The following is a 17,829-nucleotide window of genomic DNA, read 5'->3' as shown; positions in this document are numbered from 1 at the left end:
TCTAATACACCCACACACACACACACGCACACAGATACACATGGCTACAGCCACACAGACACACACACACACACAAAGTACAAGCGCAAGCAAAGCGACTAAAATTTTTTGGGGCATGTAATACCTGCTATATATATATATACTGTAGTGTATAACAGAGTTGCTTAGGTTTAGGGTTGTCTTTGTCCCACTGCAAGTAATAAATGCAAATGAAGTGCGAGACAGCATTGAAGTAAGCACGACAGTTCCTCAGTGTTTAATATGTGTAAAGAGCATACTAAATATTATATACATACACAAATATTAACCTATATAATTCTTATTTATATTGTAACAAGAACAAATGCGAATACAAAAAAAAAGAAAAAGGATATATATATATATACCAAGAAAACATAAATATTATATTTATGTATTGTAAATGTGTGCTTTAAATAAATGTGCTTCATATTTACCAATTTTTATATGTGGATATCAATAACGTAATTGTTAATCGTAAAATACCTAAACAAAGGATTAACTACCTCAAAGTTGAATACAAGTTTCATATTCAGTAAATAATTAAGGATCAAAATGATATACATAACATATACATATGTGTCGTAGGTTTACATACAGCTTAAATTATGGTCAAAAATTGAATTAACCAAGAATAAACTGTGGGAACTAAAAATATATATAAAACAAGAGAGCCTGAATTATATTCATATGTGTCTATTTAAAGCCTACATATGAATTTTTATATTAATTAGGTATGTGAAAAACAAAACTAATTCAAGTAAATCGTTACAAAACAAAGTACTACACATCCTTCAGTTCCGTGTCGATTCCAAGTCAAGAAACTATCGAGCTATACAGCTCTTTAGATGGCCTGCAAGGCTATCAGATAACCCAACAAATTATTGTGGTGTCCAACAACAATTGCAACTAATTGATAAACATTTATGAATATATGTATGAATATCTAATTATATATATGTACAAGTGAAAATAAATTTAAAATAACTGTGTTGAAAATTTTAAATTGTGTGAGCCTTAAGGCAAAGCAAAAGAAAACATAATTATTATGTATAAAATAATGAGGAACAGCGAAAAGTATAAATTATATATAGAATACGAACACAAAACACACTCATTATGCATGTCCAACCAATAAAAAATGTCTATATATTCAAAATAAATACCAAATTTCAATGCTAAAATAAATGGCGACGGCAACAAAAAAACAACTAACAGAGTATTAGAAAATTGGGGTGAATGTTCATAAAGCTGAAGCGTGGATAAGGCAGGGTGTTGCAAAAAAATGTGGAACGCTTCACGATTTTGCGTGTCATCCTTGCGCAGGGGCCATGCTAATCTTCTCTGTATCGTTCCAATTTTAGTATATGTTCTGCCGAAGCAAGAACGAGTGTAGACCAAAAAAGCAGCTATATAAAAGCAGCTCTGGCCCAATACGCAGTTGGGAATTATAAGCACACCAGCAATAAAGCGACATCTGTTGGCTGTTTCACATTGGTTTGTGTACACGCTAATCGCGGTGTCGTTGCTTTGACATATATTCAGCTTGCCATGAAATATTTTAAAATTGAATTCAGTCAAATATATATAAAATATTTATAAATATATATGCATAAAATCAACGCACACGCTTTGAAAAAAATGTACTCGCACATAGGGAAAAATGGGGAAAATCCGATTGTACGCAAGTTTTGTATTTTCATTCGATTTCACATATTTCCATAAGCCAAAATTCTAAATTTTCAAAATATGCTTGACAATTTTTTTTTAATATGCACACTCTGGCTGAAATTTCATGTATGTTGGTTTTGATGAGATCCTCTAAAGATTTATCCAAAAATAGTTTGCCCACGTTCACTGGATGCGCGGTAAAATAAAACAAACAAATGGATATTTCTGAAGAGCCCGGTAACATCAGATTCTTATGCTAATTTTTGAATATGAAATTATATTTATTTGTTAAAGACATTAATTACAGGTGTAAACACAATTTGTCCGCTTTACTTAAACTACAATAGAAAATACAGATTCAGAGGCACGACTAAGAGAGTTTTGGTTCAAGTGTTGAAAGGCCAACCAGTTTTGCTTAAGAGAGTCATAAATACAATTCACTTTTATACACAAATTAAATACAAAACAATGACAAATATACAGTTCAGATTCTACTGACTGTGATTCCTGATGATTTCAATTTCAATTTCCCCCAGCTGATTCACTCGTGCTTCAGCTCTGGCTGCAGATCAAACCAGGACTTAAGGCCAGCGGGCGTTGTAATCTCGCTGTCATCCAAAGGTAATTTAAGCTGCAAAAGAACCATCCAAAGAAAATTAGTTAAACAAAAACACAAACAAACAGAACCTAAGATTGCATACAAATTTAAAGAGAAAATAATAATACCCTTGGCAAAGGTATATTTGTACAAAAAAATGTGGAACGCTTCACGATTTTGCGTGTCATCCTTGCGCAGGGGCCATGCTAATCTTCTCTGTATCGTTCCAATTTTAGTATATGTTCTGCCGAAGCAAGAACGAGTGTAGACCAAAAAAGCAACTATATAAATGCACTTGAGGCCAAAGAAGCTGTTGGGAATTACAAGCGAGCGGCTGCTGGCGTGCTCAGGTAGTCAACTAGGGGTTGGTTTTTGACCTGCTCACTCACCATGCCAATGATGGGACTGCCGCTGGATAGGAACCCCTTCTGTGTGCAGACAGTAACCTCGAGTGCCGTGTGCCTCAGCTCGGCAATAGAGATGAGGTACTCAAAGGATGCATCGTAGACGGGATTGCAGTTGTCCTTGATGATGCTGGTCTTGCGCTTGGACTCCTTGCTGCGACCAGGCAGCAAATACAGCTTGACATATGGGTCCGGTATGCTGCTAGGGTCACGCAACGGTATATTCATTATCTTGTGTATGGTCACATCGAGCTTCTGGCGCTGGGCCGAGTACGTGATGGACAGCTGAATGCGACCCAGCCCATGTTCCCCAGCAGTTGAGGTCGTCTCGGGCATACGATGTGTCAGCACCGAGCTGACCACCTCGCTAATTGGCTTCTCCAGCGATGCGGATGCCGGGATCACTGGCGCACTCTTGACGGCCTCCTCCTCGCTGATCGGTGACTCTGCGGAAAGACGTTTGCTCTTCGCCTGATCGTCCTAAGAAATGGCCGAATTAATAACGGATTAAACAGGTAACAAATGGCGATGTTGAGGAGATGGTAAGGTAGGTGGTAAATCTATATATGCATGTTTTTTTGTTGCTGGTAACAAACATTTCTACCTGTTATGATTGCATATTATTATACTAAAAATCGATGTCCCAAAACCTAATTAAGACTAATTGACTGACTGCGGTCCACGAGTGGGATGAGGAAAGGCGGTTTTAACAAATGAATTAATTCATTTTCACACTATTTTTGCAGCTTTAAAACAGGATGAAAATTATGCAGGATGAAAATTATGATTGAAAGTTACGGCAATTTTCAATTAGATACAAGCAGGAATGCTGCATTAGAGTGTGCTCGACTACGAAAGCCCCTGTAGCCCACAGACGGCGCGTGGCGAATTCAGAATGTTTATGCTTATACGCGGAAGGCATAAATATATTTTAAAGATTTGAATACCTTCGATAATTGAGTAGACAGTACTGGCACGTCGGTGGAGGTGCTGCGTTGCAAGGCTGCCGCCTGCTCCAAGGATTCGGATTCCTTAACAATATCGCCAGCCTTCAGAATGCGCAGAGATAGTGACATATATAGTTTTGATTCGGGCCCTGATTTTTGCAGTTGGAAGGGCTGCTGTATGACTTCCATGTTGAACTGTTTGAGCAGGGTGCTCAGTGTGTAGGTATATTGGCCGATATCGTTGCCTGTCTTCTGATCGTAGATCTTAATGTTCAGACACTCGTTGTCCGGATTGTTCACCAGGAAGGTGAAGCCCTGCTCCCAAACGGGCGAATCATCGCGCAGTATCATTGCGGTCTGTTTCTTCTGTTTGTTGACGCTGCAAACCAAATAGGGATCGGGCTTGGAGTTGGAACGTGCTTGCTGTTTAGGATTTAAACGAAATTATTTAAAGATTCAGATAGACTGCCGACTGTGTGATATTATGTACCTTTAGATGCCTGGCCGAGTCAATGAAAACGCTTAGCACAGCCGCACTCATGGTCGTCACACGCAGCAGCTGCGTTTCCAGTAATATTTGCTGCAGATCATTCGGGTCGGCGGTCAGCCTATACCATTGCAGACGTACATGCAGATCGCCATGCTTGGCATCTTCCAGAGTAAGCCACTGTGGAAGATTGAATTGTTTTTGTATTGCCCTAAAATTTTAATTTCACTCTTCTTCCAACCTAGGCGGTGGATTTGTTTAATGAGTGAAACCGAAGTTGATGTAGAAAAATAAAATCCACGCTCTGACTTTTATTCCGCATAATAAAATAATTGAGGAAAAGTCATCTAGGAATTTGATATTGCGTAATCACGCTTTTTCCACCCGCGTAAATGGAATTCCACAATACCAGTTAACCATAAAATATTCAGCTTTCCGCTAAGTACTGAGCTAAGAATTTATTAATATTATTACTAAATATTACTTACTGTATCTAGAACGCCCTTCTTGATAACGCTGGATATATCGATGGAGGCTCTGCAGGCGATGGAAATAACAATTATATTTAGTATAAATTATTTTTAAAATTTGATAACGTAAAATTCTTGTTAAGTGTTAAGCGGGTCTCGGGCCAAAAGTGGAGCCAAAAGTGGAAAAACTGTTTGGGGATTGAGTACTGTGAGAATTGTGTGGTCTGTTTGGGCTCAGTGGATAAAGTATTGTTTTGGATGTGTTTTTCTTATTCTGTCGGATACTCATTGATGTTGTTGTGAAAACGATTGCCTAACCTGCCGAGCGACTCGTCATCACTTGTACGATCCCAATCAAAGAGCCTAAGCACGAGTATGGCACGTTGTGAGACCTCAACCACAGCCTTATCCGTTCAGATAAATAGATGGAAAATATTGTATTAATACTGTTAGTATTGAGCGGGTTGGGCAACTCAAGTAGTATGTATGTTACTTATGTACAGTGGCATTAATTCAAGTCAATCAATCTACATCAACTACACTTCAGGGCATGCAGTGTTCGGTACAAGGTGCTCCAGCTGGCTGTGAGTGAGTGTTTCGGCGCATGCAAAGTTAGTATTTTTAGTATTATTTAGTATTTAGTATTGGTGTTCAGCAGTTGCGTTTAGCGGTCAGTTTTTGTTTTGTTTAAAGCTAAATCACTAACATGTCGGGAAAGCGTTTGCAATTTAATGTCTGACACTGTCATCAGGCACTGTTTGACGAATGAGAAAATGCGATCATGACTTAGGTGAACGAAAGCAAATAATAGGAAATGTATGCAGTTTCCAGAAGTTCTTAGTTGGGCTAGTCACGGCATCAAACAAACATATCATTAAAAACACTTTAACATTATAGTTTACGTATATTCAAATGTTCTTGTCAAAGCATCTTATTGTTAACATTTCGCTGACAGTTAAGAATTCCACAAGGTGAGACAACTGCAGTGTTGCCCACCTGAGAATGCATTTCACATATGGCAGCACCGTTTTACATTTCATCCAAATGTATCCTTTTAACCTAGTTATGTGGCGTTGCCACCTTTGCATAAAATCTTGTGAGTACATTGACAGGATAATGATAAGCGTATTGCAAGCTAGGGTCCTGTAAATGGTTGGAAATTGGAGCTTCGATCAATTAGAAATGTTCTCTTTAAATCGTTTAAGTCTTACTGAACCAGTCAATTTCCATGGTAAATGTTTATCGTGATGGTAACGCGCTTTGTATTTTTCCTTTTAAAAAGTCAAATAACAGTCATTTGTCTGATTAGTTATTAAATGCTATTTAGTATTTAGTTTATTAGGAGGCATAACTTGCAAACAAGATGGAACATAACTGGAACTTAAAACGGCAATAAAAAGGAATTAAATAACAATGCAGCCTCATGCCGCAATACAACCTGCCCAATACATCATCGGCCTGTACGCCTGGCATACTTTGATCATAGTCCCACAAAGAAAAACCAACCAAGTGGTTGATGGTGGTAAAAATACACGCCTAGAAAAACAATTGTGTTTAAGATCAAATAGAAAGACAAAGAAAGATAGATAGAGAGAGAGATAGAGATAGAGAGAGAGAGAGGGAGAGAGAGAGCATTGGCTAAACTTGACAGCAAGAGCAAAACGTATAATCCGTTAGAACAAAGCATGCATTAGTACAACACGGTAGCTAACATATATATTACTAATATTACTCACATACGATGAATACGGTGAATTTGGGAGGATGGGAAATCGGATAGGGAATCGTTAGTTGAGTGCCAACTGAACGTGGTGAGCCGAACCCAGAGAGATCTTGTTGTTTTTTAGTAAAATTTATAGCTTACCTGCCGAGGTTCTCGTCTTTTTTGGAATCATCCGAATCCTTCAATAGTATGTCGACCCATTGACCCATTTCAATAAAAACTGGCGCCTGGTGGCAGGCGCGAGACGCACAAACAAAATACGAGTACATAATGTCAAGAAATATGCATGGAAATTAAAAATGAATTTGAAAAAACAAAATTCTACGCCATATAAAATTTATGGGTATTGGGTGTGTGTTTGTGTGCGTGTGTTTTGTAGCATGCAGCAATCGATGGGCAACGGCAACAACAGACTACAAAAAGCAACGCTGTCTCAGCAGTTTCATAGCAGCCAGCCTACGTACCTCACACCAATAATCCCATTTGGGATTCACATTATTATCAATGATCTGCGTCCTGAACTCCTGTGCGCCCACATTGATAATGGCGTACGGATCCGATTTGCCCTTGCCGAGCACACTGATGTCCTTCTTCATCAGATTCTTTGCCTCCACGACGTGTATACGCAACAGACCCTGCAATACAAATAATTATAAAATTTTATAAATAGCTTAAATATATTTTTATATATAAGAATGGAAGCCGATGAAGTTTAGCTTAAGACCTATGAATTTTCACAAGTATTGTAGAAAATGCTTTTGAAGCCGATCAAATAAAAGTTTTCCAAAAAGTCGGTATTATTCAAATATCTAGTATTTACGGCTTTAAACATCAATATGTCAGTCTATCAGATAGCTATATATATTTATATATACATATATGTATGCAGAAAATAATTTTTGCGACCCACCTCAGGCTCGGGCATTTTGAGCGCCACTGCGGAGACCTCCTCGCTGAGGGATATCGGCAGCTTGTTGGGCAGCACCATCACATTGCCAATCTGCTCGACAATGATGCGACGCAACAGATCGGAGAGTCCGGGCATGTCCATAAAGTCAATCACACCCACCAGATTGAAATCAATATTGGGATTGTTTAGGAAGAATATCTGGAGTCCGCCCACCAGCGGCATGGAGCGTATCAGGGGCTTCATCACAACGCGCACCCAGCCGTGTATCTGGAAATCCTTAATGCCGCCCTTCATGCCACCTAGGTAGAAGTTAATATCGCAATCGCTGGCATAAAATAAGTCCAGGTCCATTATAATCTCATTTCGGTCCACGTTCTTATCGTAGATCTTCACGCCACCAATGCGCGGCGGTATTGTGCCCAATATGATCCGATCGAAGCGGAAGCCGTGCATCTTGTACTGCGACAGGGCCAAAGCCACATTTGGCTCAATCGTCTCCTTGACCAGCGAGCGGGCAAAATGGTTGGCATTGGGCCACACCTGCTTCAGAATCTGTTGGGAAGATAAAAAGTGTACACAAATGAATTTTTCGAACGATTCTTCCTATAGAGGTTTATGATAAAGATATCCGATGTTGATACTGATAATATCCTCTATAAATCTATAGATACGGGCTAAGTTTGGTTAGGCTAGAGAGCTTACCTTATTTAACCACTCGGCGCGTTCAACATCGGGAAAGTATACCCAGGCGGGCAGCTCGTCGATTCGTGCCAGGATCACATCCTTCTCGTTGGCCAGCGCCGATGCCTTGGCAATGTCGCGCTTCTTCGCTGATGTCTTCGCCAGCTGATCGCGGGCCACGGACAAAATGACTGGCGCTATAAGCCAGGCCACAGACCAGCCCATATATCCGACCAGATATATGGAGCCCACAATGGCCACCTTCTTGCCCACTGAGTAGAGCACCGAGAAGATGCCGTCCTCATCGCTGGAGCGGCTCCTGGCCACAGTTGTGTTGCCATTTGCAGTTGTTGGTGTCGCTGTGCTTGTGGCTGCTGGTGTTGCCGTGGGCGTGGCAATTGAGGGTAATGCGGTCGTTTCAGTCATTTTGGGCAGCTGTGCCAGCGGCACGATTGGCTCCTCCACCCGCTCCGGATCCGGTGGCACAATGAAATCGGCCAGAGGCGTGCTCGACTCAGCTGCGTTCTTATCGCTGGAATAATGGGAGAAATAAAATAATAGTTATTATTATAATCATTAAAATTGTTGTTGTCAATTATATTAGCCTAAATGAAGGCAGCTGATTCATTAGCACAGCCGGCAAAGCACGGCCCCAGCCGATGATGTCATCACGAGATGCGGGTCTATGGAGAGTGCAGTAAACTTGTTGCCGGCTAAAATGTTGTTTTCGTACACAATTTGTGTTTACCTCGCTGGCATTTTCTATTATATGGTCACGTATTACTCATACGTCGCGTGGGCCAAGCAAATTAACACAATTTCTGTGCCACTTTCAACTGGCAACTGTCAAGTGGCATGTGGCAAGCGGCAAATACACCAAGCACCTGTTGAGCCCACAGCGCGCTGGCATCTACATTGAAAAGCGAGTACCTTGACGTTGCCATGGACATTAAACAAAAATCGCTGAAACATTAAGTTTCTATATAGTGTTTTAAAAATAGGTTTGGTGCAACTCGGACTAAACTCTGACCTCCATTTCCACCTGGGAGGAATAGATTTTTCAAAAAGTGTAAAACGCCCCTCAAACTAATTTAAACAAAGATCTTTGAAAATGAGTTTGAGCACGATCGGATGGTAAACAAACAAGTTCACACATGCGGGAACATTTTCCCGAAACCCTGTCTTAACGTGCACTTCATCACATTAAGTAACTACAGTTAACATATCAGCTTCCTAGCTCTTAGGACGTGGGTTGTGCGTTGATTACCAATCAGTCAGTCAGTCAGGACAAACAGTTTTATAGAGATTAGTTATATAAACATTAATATAAATAATATTTAAATTTGTTTATCATCAAAATGCAGCTCGCAATAAACATTTATTTAAAAGCTTTACAATCTATCGATAACCTTCGCCAACTGATTGATGGACTGCAGGCATATTTGCATAAAATCCTGTTAGACGATTACAAAATGAACTACTTATTAAATTTACCTAAAATTTGGACTAGATGGAATAAAAAAACTTCAAATAATTGTTTAAAAGAAGTGAGTGGGTAAAAAGCTCAGGCTGTTCGACTCTGTAGGTGCTTCAACATTTGAATATTATGAATTTCTAAGGGGCAGGGGGCAGGAATCGAACAATCGTAACATCAGGAATTAAACCTATTTATATTTTAAAGCCCTTGGGCTTTAAAATTTCTTGAGGTTGCTAGCGCCTCTTGTTGACTTTATGTTTTCGATTTGTTGTTTTGTTTGTGTTATTCATTTGAGTTTTACCGCTGGCACGCCCACAGGCGGCTCCTTCAGTTGGGCCTATTTGGAAAAGTTAAAAGATGTGCATTGTCTAAAATATTCAAAGAACCAACTTTGGCCACTGTCTCAACTTTTTAAATGGGATTTTTATCAAATTGAAAAGCGCTTTTGTAGTAACGATTTAACATTGAGTTCAGCTTTTGCGAGGGTGGCTCCTAGCCCCCTGTTAAATATTTTATACGGTAGCTAGGCATCGTCAAAGCTTCAATTGCCAAGCTCGTTTCATTCCGCCTTGTTTCACATTTCATTCAAGTGGCTCGCGAGTTGCGACATTTGTCATGGGGCCTGTGGTAATTTGTTCAGGGCTCTGGGCACCTGTTGAATGCCCCCAAAGTCTGGCAAACAAAAACAAACAAAACAGAGAGGGTGTGAGAGAGTCAAGTCTGACATAACTTTAACTCGAGCTACCTCGTAAAGCTGCCCAATTGGCATCCAATTGTCAAGAACTTGAACCTGCCTAACGACTATTCGCATATTTGTTGCTTCTTCGCGTTCTCACTCTCTCTCGTTCTGCCTCTCTCTCTCTCTCTCTCTCTCTCTCTTTCTCTGTAAGTCGGTCTGCGTTTTTATAGAATGACGTCGTCTTCTGATTGCTGTTGTTGTAGTTTTAATAAACTATTTTGTATTTCCTTTATTTTTTGTTATGTTATATAGGCGTGACCCGCTCACAGTGTTTTTATGGTGAATAATAGATGATTGTGAATAATATAAAAAAACGAACAAGGGTTAAAATAAATAAATCACCTCAGCATTGTTTGTTGTTACAGTGCGTTCTTCTTCTTAGTGTTGCGGTTGTGTATGTGCAATTTGTGTGTGCTGGAAAATGAAAGATTAGAAAATAAACATAAATACAAATTTATAATTAATAATGTTGTGTGTCAACAAATAAATCAAATGTTATTCGGCATTAGCAAGTAAAAAATTAGAACTTTATTTGCAACAATAATTTAAATTTAATTTAAACAAGAATGTGTGAGCTAAGGATACAACTTATTTTATTTGGAGAACAACGCGACATTTTTAATAGATAAAAGAAAAGTGACTTTAAAATAAGACAACGAACTTTTTAAAAGTATTTTCTAGCTAAGTAGTAAACGTAAGAAAGTCTTTTAAATATCGTATAAAGCTTAACCTATAAATTCATTGTATATAATAAACAAAGTATTATAGCTTAAATAGGGGTTCGGCTATGAGTTTCTAAGAAATCGCTTAAATCATGTTTGAAATTCTTGGCACATGATTCGTGCCCTCTTATAAAAATTAACATGAAAACTATGAAAGCTATTTTTAATCCAGAAATATTTTCAGATTTTCTTTGTGGTCTAAGAATTATTTTTTTTCAATTAGAAATAATTTTACAAATTGGAATTTTATATTGCAATTGATAATCAATAACGTATTTCAACAATCCGTTTGCATATTTAAGGATTTATAAATGAGCACGTCTGAAAATGGTTTCATTTCGAATACACACACGCACACACGCAAACACCCATAAATAAACACACACAGATACATGTAGGCGAGTATCTCAAATTCTTATGTGGCATAGAGTATATACAAACTTGCCAATATGGAATACAATTTGTGTATTTTTATCAAGTTCTAATTTTCATTCGTTCTGCAAACAGCAACAACAATAACAACAAATAAACACTATACATTTGTTGAGTGTGTTTTTGAAACCGGATTCTGATAACGCATTAAGAAACAACAACACAAATTACAAAATTATGTACGCACCCAAACAAAACTTTATAAGCTCTATACGAATTTTAATGTTGTTTTTTATTTACTTTTTTTTTTTTAAACTGCGCTCTTTGCAATTTTTCTTTTGTGTAGATTCCGCGACGCGTCTTTGATGACTTTGCGTCGACGGCGACGTTTTGAAAACTGAACTGAAATTTTGAGCGGCAGCCACTAGTCGATTTTGGGCTGTGAGTGAAAGCTTTTTGTGTTGAGCAAAAGCTTCGCACAGCAGCCGGGTGATGCGAGTCTCAGTTGTGTAGTTTCTCTGCCGCCATGGGCTAGACGCAGCCTGGGTAGACTGGGCTACACTGGCTAACACAACAAATAACTTATTTCATTTTTGAGTTCATGGAAGCTGCCTTTTGTGTGCATTGAGCATATCGAATTGAAAAAAATAATATTAAATGTATAATTGTGCTGCTCTATATTATTTTTTAAACAGAGTGTAATCACATAAGTTATTTTCATAAAATCGTTTAAGAAACATATTATGTTTCCAAGTGTAAATAGCTTACATAACTCAATTTAATTGCTAAACACAGTTATTACAAGCTTAGCTTATTTGTTGCACAGTGTAATCGTTAGGTAACTATGCAGACAGCAGCCGGGTCGAATGTTAATTGTTAATTGTTACTATTTGCGATGGGCATAGGTGCGGATCCTGTGCTCTGCTGGCATCCCTTAGCTAATTTCGACTGGCGATGGGAGCATCAGTTATTAAGCTGCAGGCTTAAGCAACGGAAACGAGCCATTTTCATAAATAACAAATGTGCGCGTAACACGTGACGTATGTGTAATAATCGTGGCATACGCATTTTTAATGCCCGCCAGCGCAGATTAAAAGGTAAACAACGCGCCGCAAAAAGCGCATATCAGATGCAAATAAACTTCAGCTGGGCCGACATTAATGTGGCCTTCAACATCGCCCCACACACACAGACGCGCACAGAAACATACAGGCACACCGACACGCGCAGACACGCACACGTTGCTGCACATTGTGTGCCTGGCAGGAAGGTAAAAAAGGTAGGGAAAAGCCAGGCAGCTCTTGTTGTTGAAGGACACACATTGTTGTTGTAGTTGTTGTTGCTGCTGCTGCTGCTGTTGCTGCAGCTGCAGCTGCAGGCTATGCCTGGCAAATGCCTGACAAATGCCTGGAAAATGTTGCATCAAATGCCGCTCCTCGGGAATTTAAAATTTGCCAGTAATTTGCCTTGTGCGCTTGCACAGGATGTGCTGCATGCTACAGGCCCTTGAATTAGCAACTGCAAATTAGGGATGGAACCAATGGGAAATTATTTAATCATGACATCTAGTAAATACATATGTGTGTATAAGACCTGTTTCGTTATCCCTTATGAAAGGAATCGATGAGAAAATAATTAATCTTATTTCACGAATCTTCCAAGTGTGGAGCGTGCAGAGTCCTTTAGTTAATTCCAATTTGATCGCTTGGTTTAATATATACTCTGTAAAGTTCCTCTCCGATCTATATCTATATTTCATATATATTCATAGTGCACGAATAAATATTTATTTAAATAAATATCAGATTTCATGCTGTCACGCGCTCATCTGCAATGCTCGTTGCATGTATCTTGATTTAATTGCTTTATAAATATTTGATTTGCTACGTCTTGATTTAGATTTCAGTAGTTCAGCCCGGAACACGCGGCGTATGCATAATGAGCGCTGGGGCTTTCAACTTTGAACTGTGCACTGGAATTGATGTCGTGATTGAACAATAAACTTTGATGTTTGCCCATTGATTGTCGCCCCGCACAACGAATCAGAGATAGCATGGCCAACACGCCATAAGAACCTGCAACAACATCAATTGGGGTCACAAGGTTGACGGGCGCCAGGGGCGGCGCTCGACGGCGCAACTGGGTAAACAAGTCCTTAAGGGCATCCTTCGTTTTCTTTTCATTCTTTTTGTTCTCTCTTTGTTCTGTTTGCTCTCGGATAAATGACGTCATGTTAGCCTCTGATTTATGGACACGCAGCCAAGCAAATCGAATCGAATCGCAGCATAAACGTAACAAATTGTCAAGTAGTTGTTAGCTGCCACAAGCCAGGCAAGGAGGGCGTGGCACCTTTCAACCGAGCTTCAGTTGCTCGGTTGATTACTGATACATAAGCGGAAACAAATTGAGTTAATTAACTGAATTAGTCATGCACTATAAATTGAATAGTTGATTGGATCTAACAAGATACATAGAACAAGGACATTCACGCGTTGTTGCGCTCGCATTTAACAGCTAGTTAGATGTAAACTCCTTTAGCCCAGACATGAACCCACACACAGCACTTAATTAGTACTAGAACCACATGGGAATTATAAAACGTAATTTGTTGACACAGACACTTGATGACTCATAAAATCTTGTTCTATAAGAACTCTGGTCGAGAACCGTTTTCTTATGAGCTGTGTTACGCTGTGCTTAATTCATTATATCTCTTTTCGATCTGAAAGAAAATACTTAATCCATAAATTGCTTATACCCTGTTTGAATCCATGGAAACTGGGCAAAATGGACAGAAGGAGGGATCTCCGGCATCCCCATCAAGTATATATAAATTCTTCATAAGGTCGACGAGCTGAGTCGATATAGCCATATCCGTCTACTTATTCTTTTCCATTTGAATTCTCGCATAATAATGTCCTCAGATCGGAAGCAGCTGCAACGTGGACCTGCGTATGATTTTAGCTAACCCACAAAGACAATTTGAGGCATTCTTTGTCTGCGGACCCTGGAATATAATGCTATTAGCATTACGAAGCATGTGTTAAGTTAGCGACAAGCACATACTCACACACACACACACACACACATCACATTCAATATTTAAACAATATCCTAGAAGCTTTTCTTCCTGCCTCTTGTGTCATTAAAGGATATGCGCCGTGTGAAATTTGTGTGCATTACATTTTTTGTTTGCCGGAAGATCGTGTTAAAATTGAAGTTGTGTATTTTAGTTAGCAGTATGCAGACACATGTGCACGTCTGTTGATGATGTGTCCATAAAATGGCCGCAGGGATATATATAAAATATATGTAAGGCAAGCATAAGTTGGACTGCAAATGAAAACTGAGCCACACACTTAAGTTACCCAAAGGCTGGGCCATTCAATTAGCTTCCAACTTCTTTATAGACTCACACGCAGACTAGAGTCCCAAGGGGCGGGGCTTGAGGGGGGCTTTTTGTTTAATATTAATAGACATTATTATCTTCTTAATCAGCTGCCAGCCGAGCGAGGAGGCAATGCCAAAAGCGGAGAGAAAGAGAAAAACCAAACTAACAGTGCAATGGGTTGTTTTGCTTATGAATTAAACACAAGTTCTCCTGTTGGTTGTCCAATAAAAAAACGATAAATTTCAAGGCGCAGAGAGAGAGTGGGGGGAGGGAGGGGGAGGGTAGCGAGCTGGGAGTTGGTAGTAGACCAAGCACAGGTGCTTCAATGTACAAAAACCAGCACGGAATAAAAATAAGAGAATGTAGGCACGCACAAAAATCATTGGCAACGGCAAAGGAAAACAATTAGGAAGTCGTTAGTGAAAAATGATCGACTCCAAGATACCTCTCAAAATAACAGTAACAAGGTAATGACTAATTACTAATTACTTATATTTAAAGTTAATAATGTCTAAAGGCAGACTATCTGTGTGTTGGTACTGTAGATTTTTATTGGAAGGCACTCAGTATAGTTTGCATAGCCTACTTTTGGGAGAGCTTTACGTATATAATATAATATATATTGAAAGTTTGTGTTATTTAATTTAATTCAATTGTTATCTAGTTGAGCAACGAAAGTCTTGATTTCAATATACTATATTTCAACCTGACTGGACAACTGGACACACATCTAAACTACTTGTGTCTGTCAAATTTGTGATTGTCGACAACTGGGATCTGTGTCAAATGGAAATTCTTGCTGACAGCGTTGACAGCTGAAAGCTGTTCGCATTTGTCATGCCCTAAAAATGGATACGTGGCCAGCCGCAACAGTAACTACTATAACTGCTACAATAAAGTGTGCCACGCCCACAGCAAGGTCTCTTGTGGCGCCACACGCCTAAAATGCGGTTACACTTCAATTATGGCCAGCGTCAACTGCAGGCAGGCACAACAAAAAGCTCGTGCGATCCTTTGGCGTGTCATAAATGTCCGTCACAGAGACTGTGGCGACTGTCCGTCTGCCAGTGCGACTGTCAGTGTGTTTGCGTCAGCTTTTGCTGTCGGGCAACATCTCCTTTTGTGCTTGTCACGTCACTTGTGCGTTGACAACGCGGCGTATGCGTAATATACACAATGTTCACTTTTAAGGAGGGTGACACACACACACACACACACACACACTCAGACACACAGGCACACATCGCGGTAAACAGCAGCTTAAGCGATAACCAAAGGTCGGCCCCGCCACTTAGGATTACATTAGGACTGCATTTTTAATGTTGACTTGCAAATTTCACTTACAGTTTTACAGGTGCTGTTGCTGGCACTTAAGCAACAACAAATGGCCAAGTGCGACTAACAAAGCCGCACAAAGGACCAAAAATAAGCACAATTGCTGGCGACACTAGTTCTTTCCCTTTCCGTTTTTTTTTTTTTGTCCTTTCACTGGGCTATTGATTCGAGTAACCGGAATTTCCACAGAAGAAAAGCGCGCCGAATTTGTCAGGCGGCGAGCTCTGAAGCGACGCAAGGTCTACAAACGTGGCGCTTCGCACGCGTCTCGTGCACAACTGAACCCAAGTCTGCCAGAAACAGCAGCATGTACCAAAAATCACTCAAACGCAGTGTGTGACCCACATTCGACGCAGCTGTAAGCGACTCAAAGAGCGAGAGATAGAGCTTTGGCTCCGGCTTTGAGCGCTTTATTATGACACAAGGTCGCATTTTTTTTACGCTTGTTGCTATTTTTGGCGCCAAAAAGGCAGAACAACTGTTGCAGCAACTGTTCGGTGTGTGTGTGTGTGTGTGAGCTTATGCATATGTGCATGTGTATGTGCATGGAGTGTGTGGCTGCTATAAATATTTGCATATTAGGCAAGTGCAGTCGCATCAGTGCGTTTGATTATTGAATTATAATTTAAATTAAATAAATTAAATTACAATCATTTAAAATAATCAATGGTATATACATTTATATGTATAAATATTTTTTTTTTACAACTTAAAATTTGTAAAACTTGTTACGACATTTATTTATATATACATATTTGTTAATATTATATTTTCAATATTGAATAATAAATTAGTAATTAAAATATGTATGTGTATTTATAATCACAGCAAAGCTCAGGCATGCGTACAGTTTAAAGGCAAGTGTGCTTTGCTAAATTTCCTGCCAAAAGCATACAGTTTGACAGCAATTGTTATAATCGATTTGAAATTCCCGTTGTCTTTCGTTTCTTAACGTTTAGGATATTGATAATATGTCTAATGTAAAACTAAGTTTACATTGACAGTCGATTAATTTCAGTTTTCATCTTATTTCACAGTAAATTAAATAAATTCATAAAGTGGATAATCAAGGCATTATTTAATATTATTAATTAATAAATTCAAAAGTACGATTCGCACTCTTGAGTTGCCCAGTAACGCATTTACGAATCACTCTAAAATTATATTTGTATATTTTAATTAAAAATTAATAGATCCGACATCTTAATGTATTTTCTACGAAGGAATATGACTACGAGCTTGCTTTTAGATAATTAGGAAGCCGAAATATAAACTTTCTAAATTCCACACTTACTCTAGATCCAACAAGAAGGGAAATCTTATCCGAAGTGATAATAGTTGAAGGTTATAGAGCTGTGGCTAGTCTGCCACATTGTTTTTTTTTATTTAGTCTTCATTCAGGTTTCCTTGTAATTGGGTTTGAGCTCTTCAATGAAACGTTAAACAAAGCAGAAGGGAATAGACTTTCCGAAAAGAGTGAAATATCTTTGAAATCAATTTAAAATATATTATCCGAAGAGATACTAACTACTGGATGAGTTTATCGGGGCGTAGCTGGTCTGCCAAATTGTATTATTTTCTATTAAATCTTAATTCAGGTATGTAATTAGTTTTGAGCTTTACAATGAAGTGGCTTATTTTTTGTTCTTTTGGCTAAATTTATATACACTTTTTTTATGTAGTTATGCCGCCGCATAGCAAATACAATTACAATAGCTTTAACGCACAGGTAAATCCATTAACATTTTAAAACCGGCAACCTTTGTCAAGCCGAATTGACGGCAGATATAAGTTAACTCAATGTCAGTTGGGGACAGCTCTACGAATAAATTGTGTTTATTTTGGCTTATATAACTAAGATAAAAGAAATTTTAATAGCCCCAT

General features: G+C 38.9%; 1 protein-coding gene, 1 long non-coding RNA gene and 2 other non-coding genes across 11 annotated transcripts; 1 reads left to right on the top strand and 3 right to left on the bottom strand.

Annotated features, from left to right (window-relative positions):
• Positions 1-1,299: 1,299 nt before the first annotated feature.
• On the bottom strand, positions 1,300-1,406 carry LOC6629878 (U6 spliceosomal RNA). Its single transcript, XR_049125.1, has one exon. It is a non-coding gene; the product is annotated as a U6 spliceosomal RNA (small nuclear RNA).
• Positions 1,407-1,946: 540 nt separating this feature from the next.
• Positions 1,947-16,204, bottom strand: Esyt2 (extended synaptotagmin-like protein 2). Of its 8 annotated transcripts, none has more exons than XM_015171691.3 (11): positions 15,955-16,204; positions 10,468-10,539; positions 7,931-8,441; positions 7,229-7,780; positions 6,783-6,953; positions 6,034-6,131; positions 4,614-4,662; positions 4,129-4,305; positions 3,639-4,061; positions 2,677-3,171; positions 1,947-2,320 (listed from the first exon to the last, which is right to left on the bottom strand). In XM_015171691.3, exons 2-11 carry the CDS (start codon positions 10,473-10,475, stop codon positions 2,231-2,233), a joined length of 2,574 nt encoding a protein of 857 aa, XP_015027177.1. In that variant the 5' UTR covers positions 10,476-10,539; positions 15,955-16,204; the 3' UTR covers positions 1,947-2,230. The 8 variants fall into 8 exon arrangements, with proteins under 8 accessions (XP_015027177.1, XP_015027179.1, XP_015027178.1 ...); XM_015171693.3 differs by lacking the exon at positions 15,955-16,204 and adding an exon at positions 11,467-11,611; XM_015171692.3 differs by lacking the exons at positions 6,034-6,131; positions 15,955-16,204 and adding exons at positions 4,914-4,999; positions 11,467-11,611.
• Positions 2,441-2,547, bottom strand: LOC6629880 (U6 spliceosomal RNA). The gene has a single exon (XR_049126.1). It is a non-coding gene; the product is annotated as a U6 spliceosomal RNA (small nuclear RNA).
• Positions 3,065-4,732, top strand: LOC116650672 (uncharacterized). The gene is made up of 4 exons (XR_004303704.2): positions 3,065-3,206; positions 3,438-4,297; positions 4,371-4,567; positions 4,623-4,732. It is a non-coding gene; the product is annotated as an uncharacterized lncRNA (long non-coding RNA).
• Positions 16,205-17,829: the final 1,625 nt, after the last annotated feature.

The sequence above is a fragment of the Drosophila virilis genome, chromosome 2, assembly GCF_030788295.1.
Source record: "Drosophila virilis strain 15010-1051.87 chromosome 2, Dvir_AGI_RSII-ME, whole genome shotgun sequence".
Taxonomy (NCBI): Eukaryota; Metazoa; Arthropoda; class Insecta; order Diptera; family Drosophilidae; genus Drosophila; species Drosophila virilis.
Note: the sequence above shows the minus strand (reverse complement) of the source record. Positions and strands in the feature narration are given on the sequence as shown.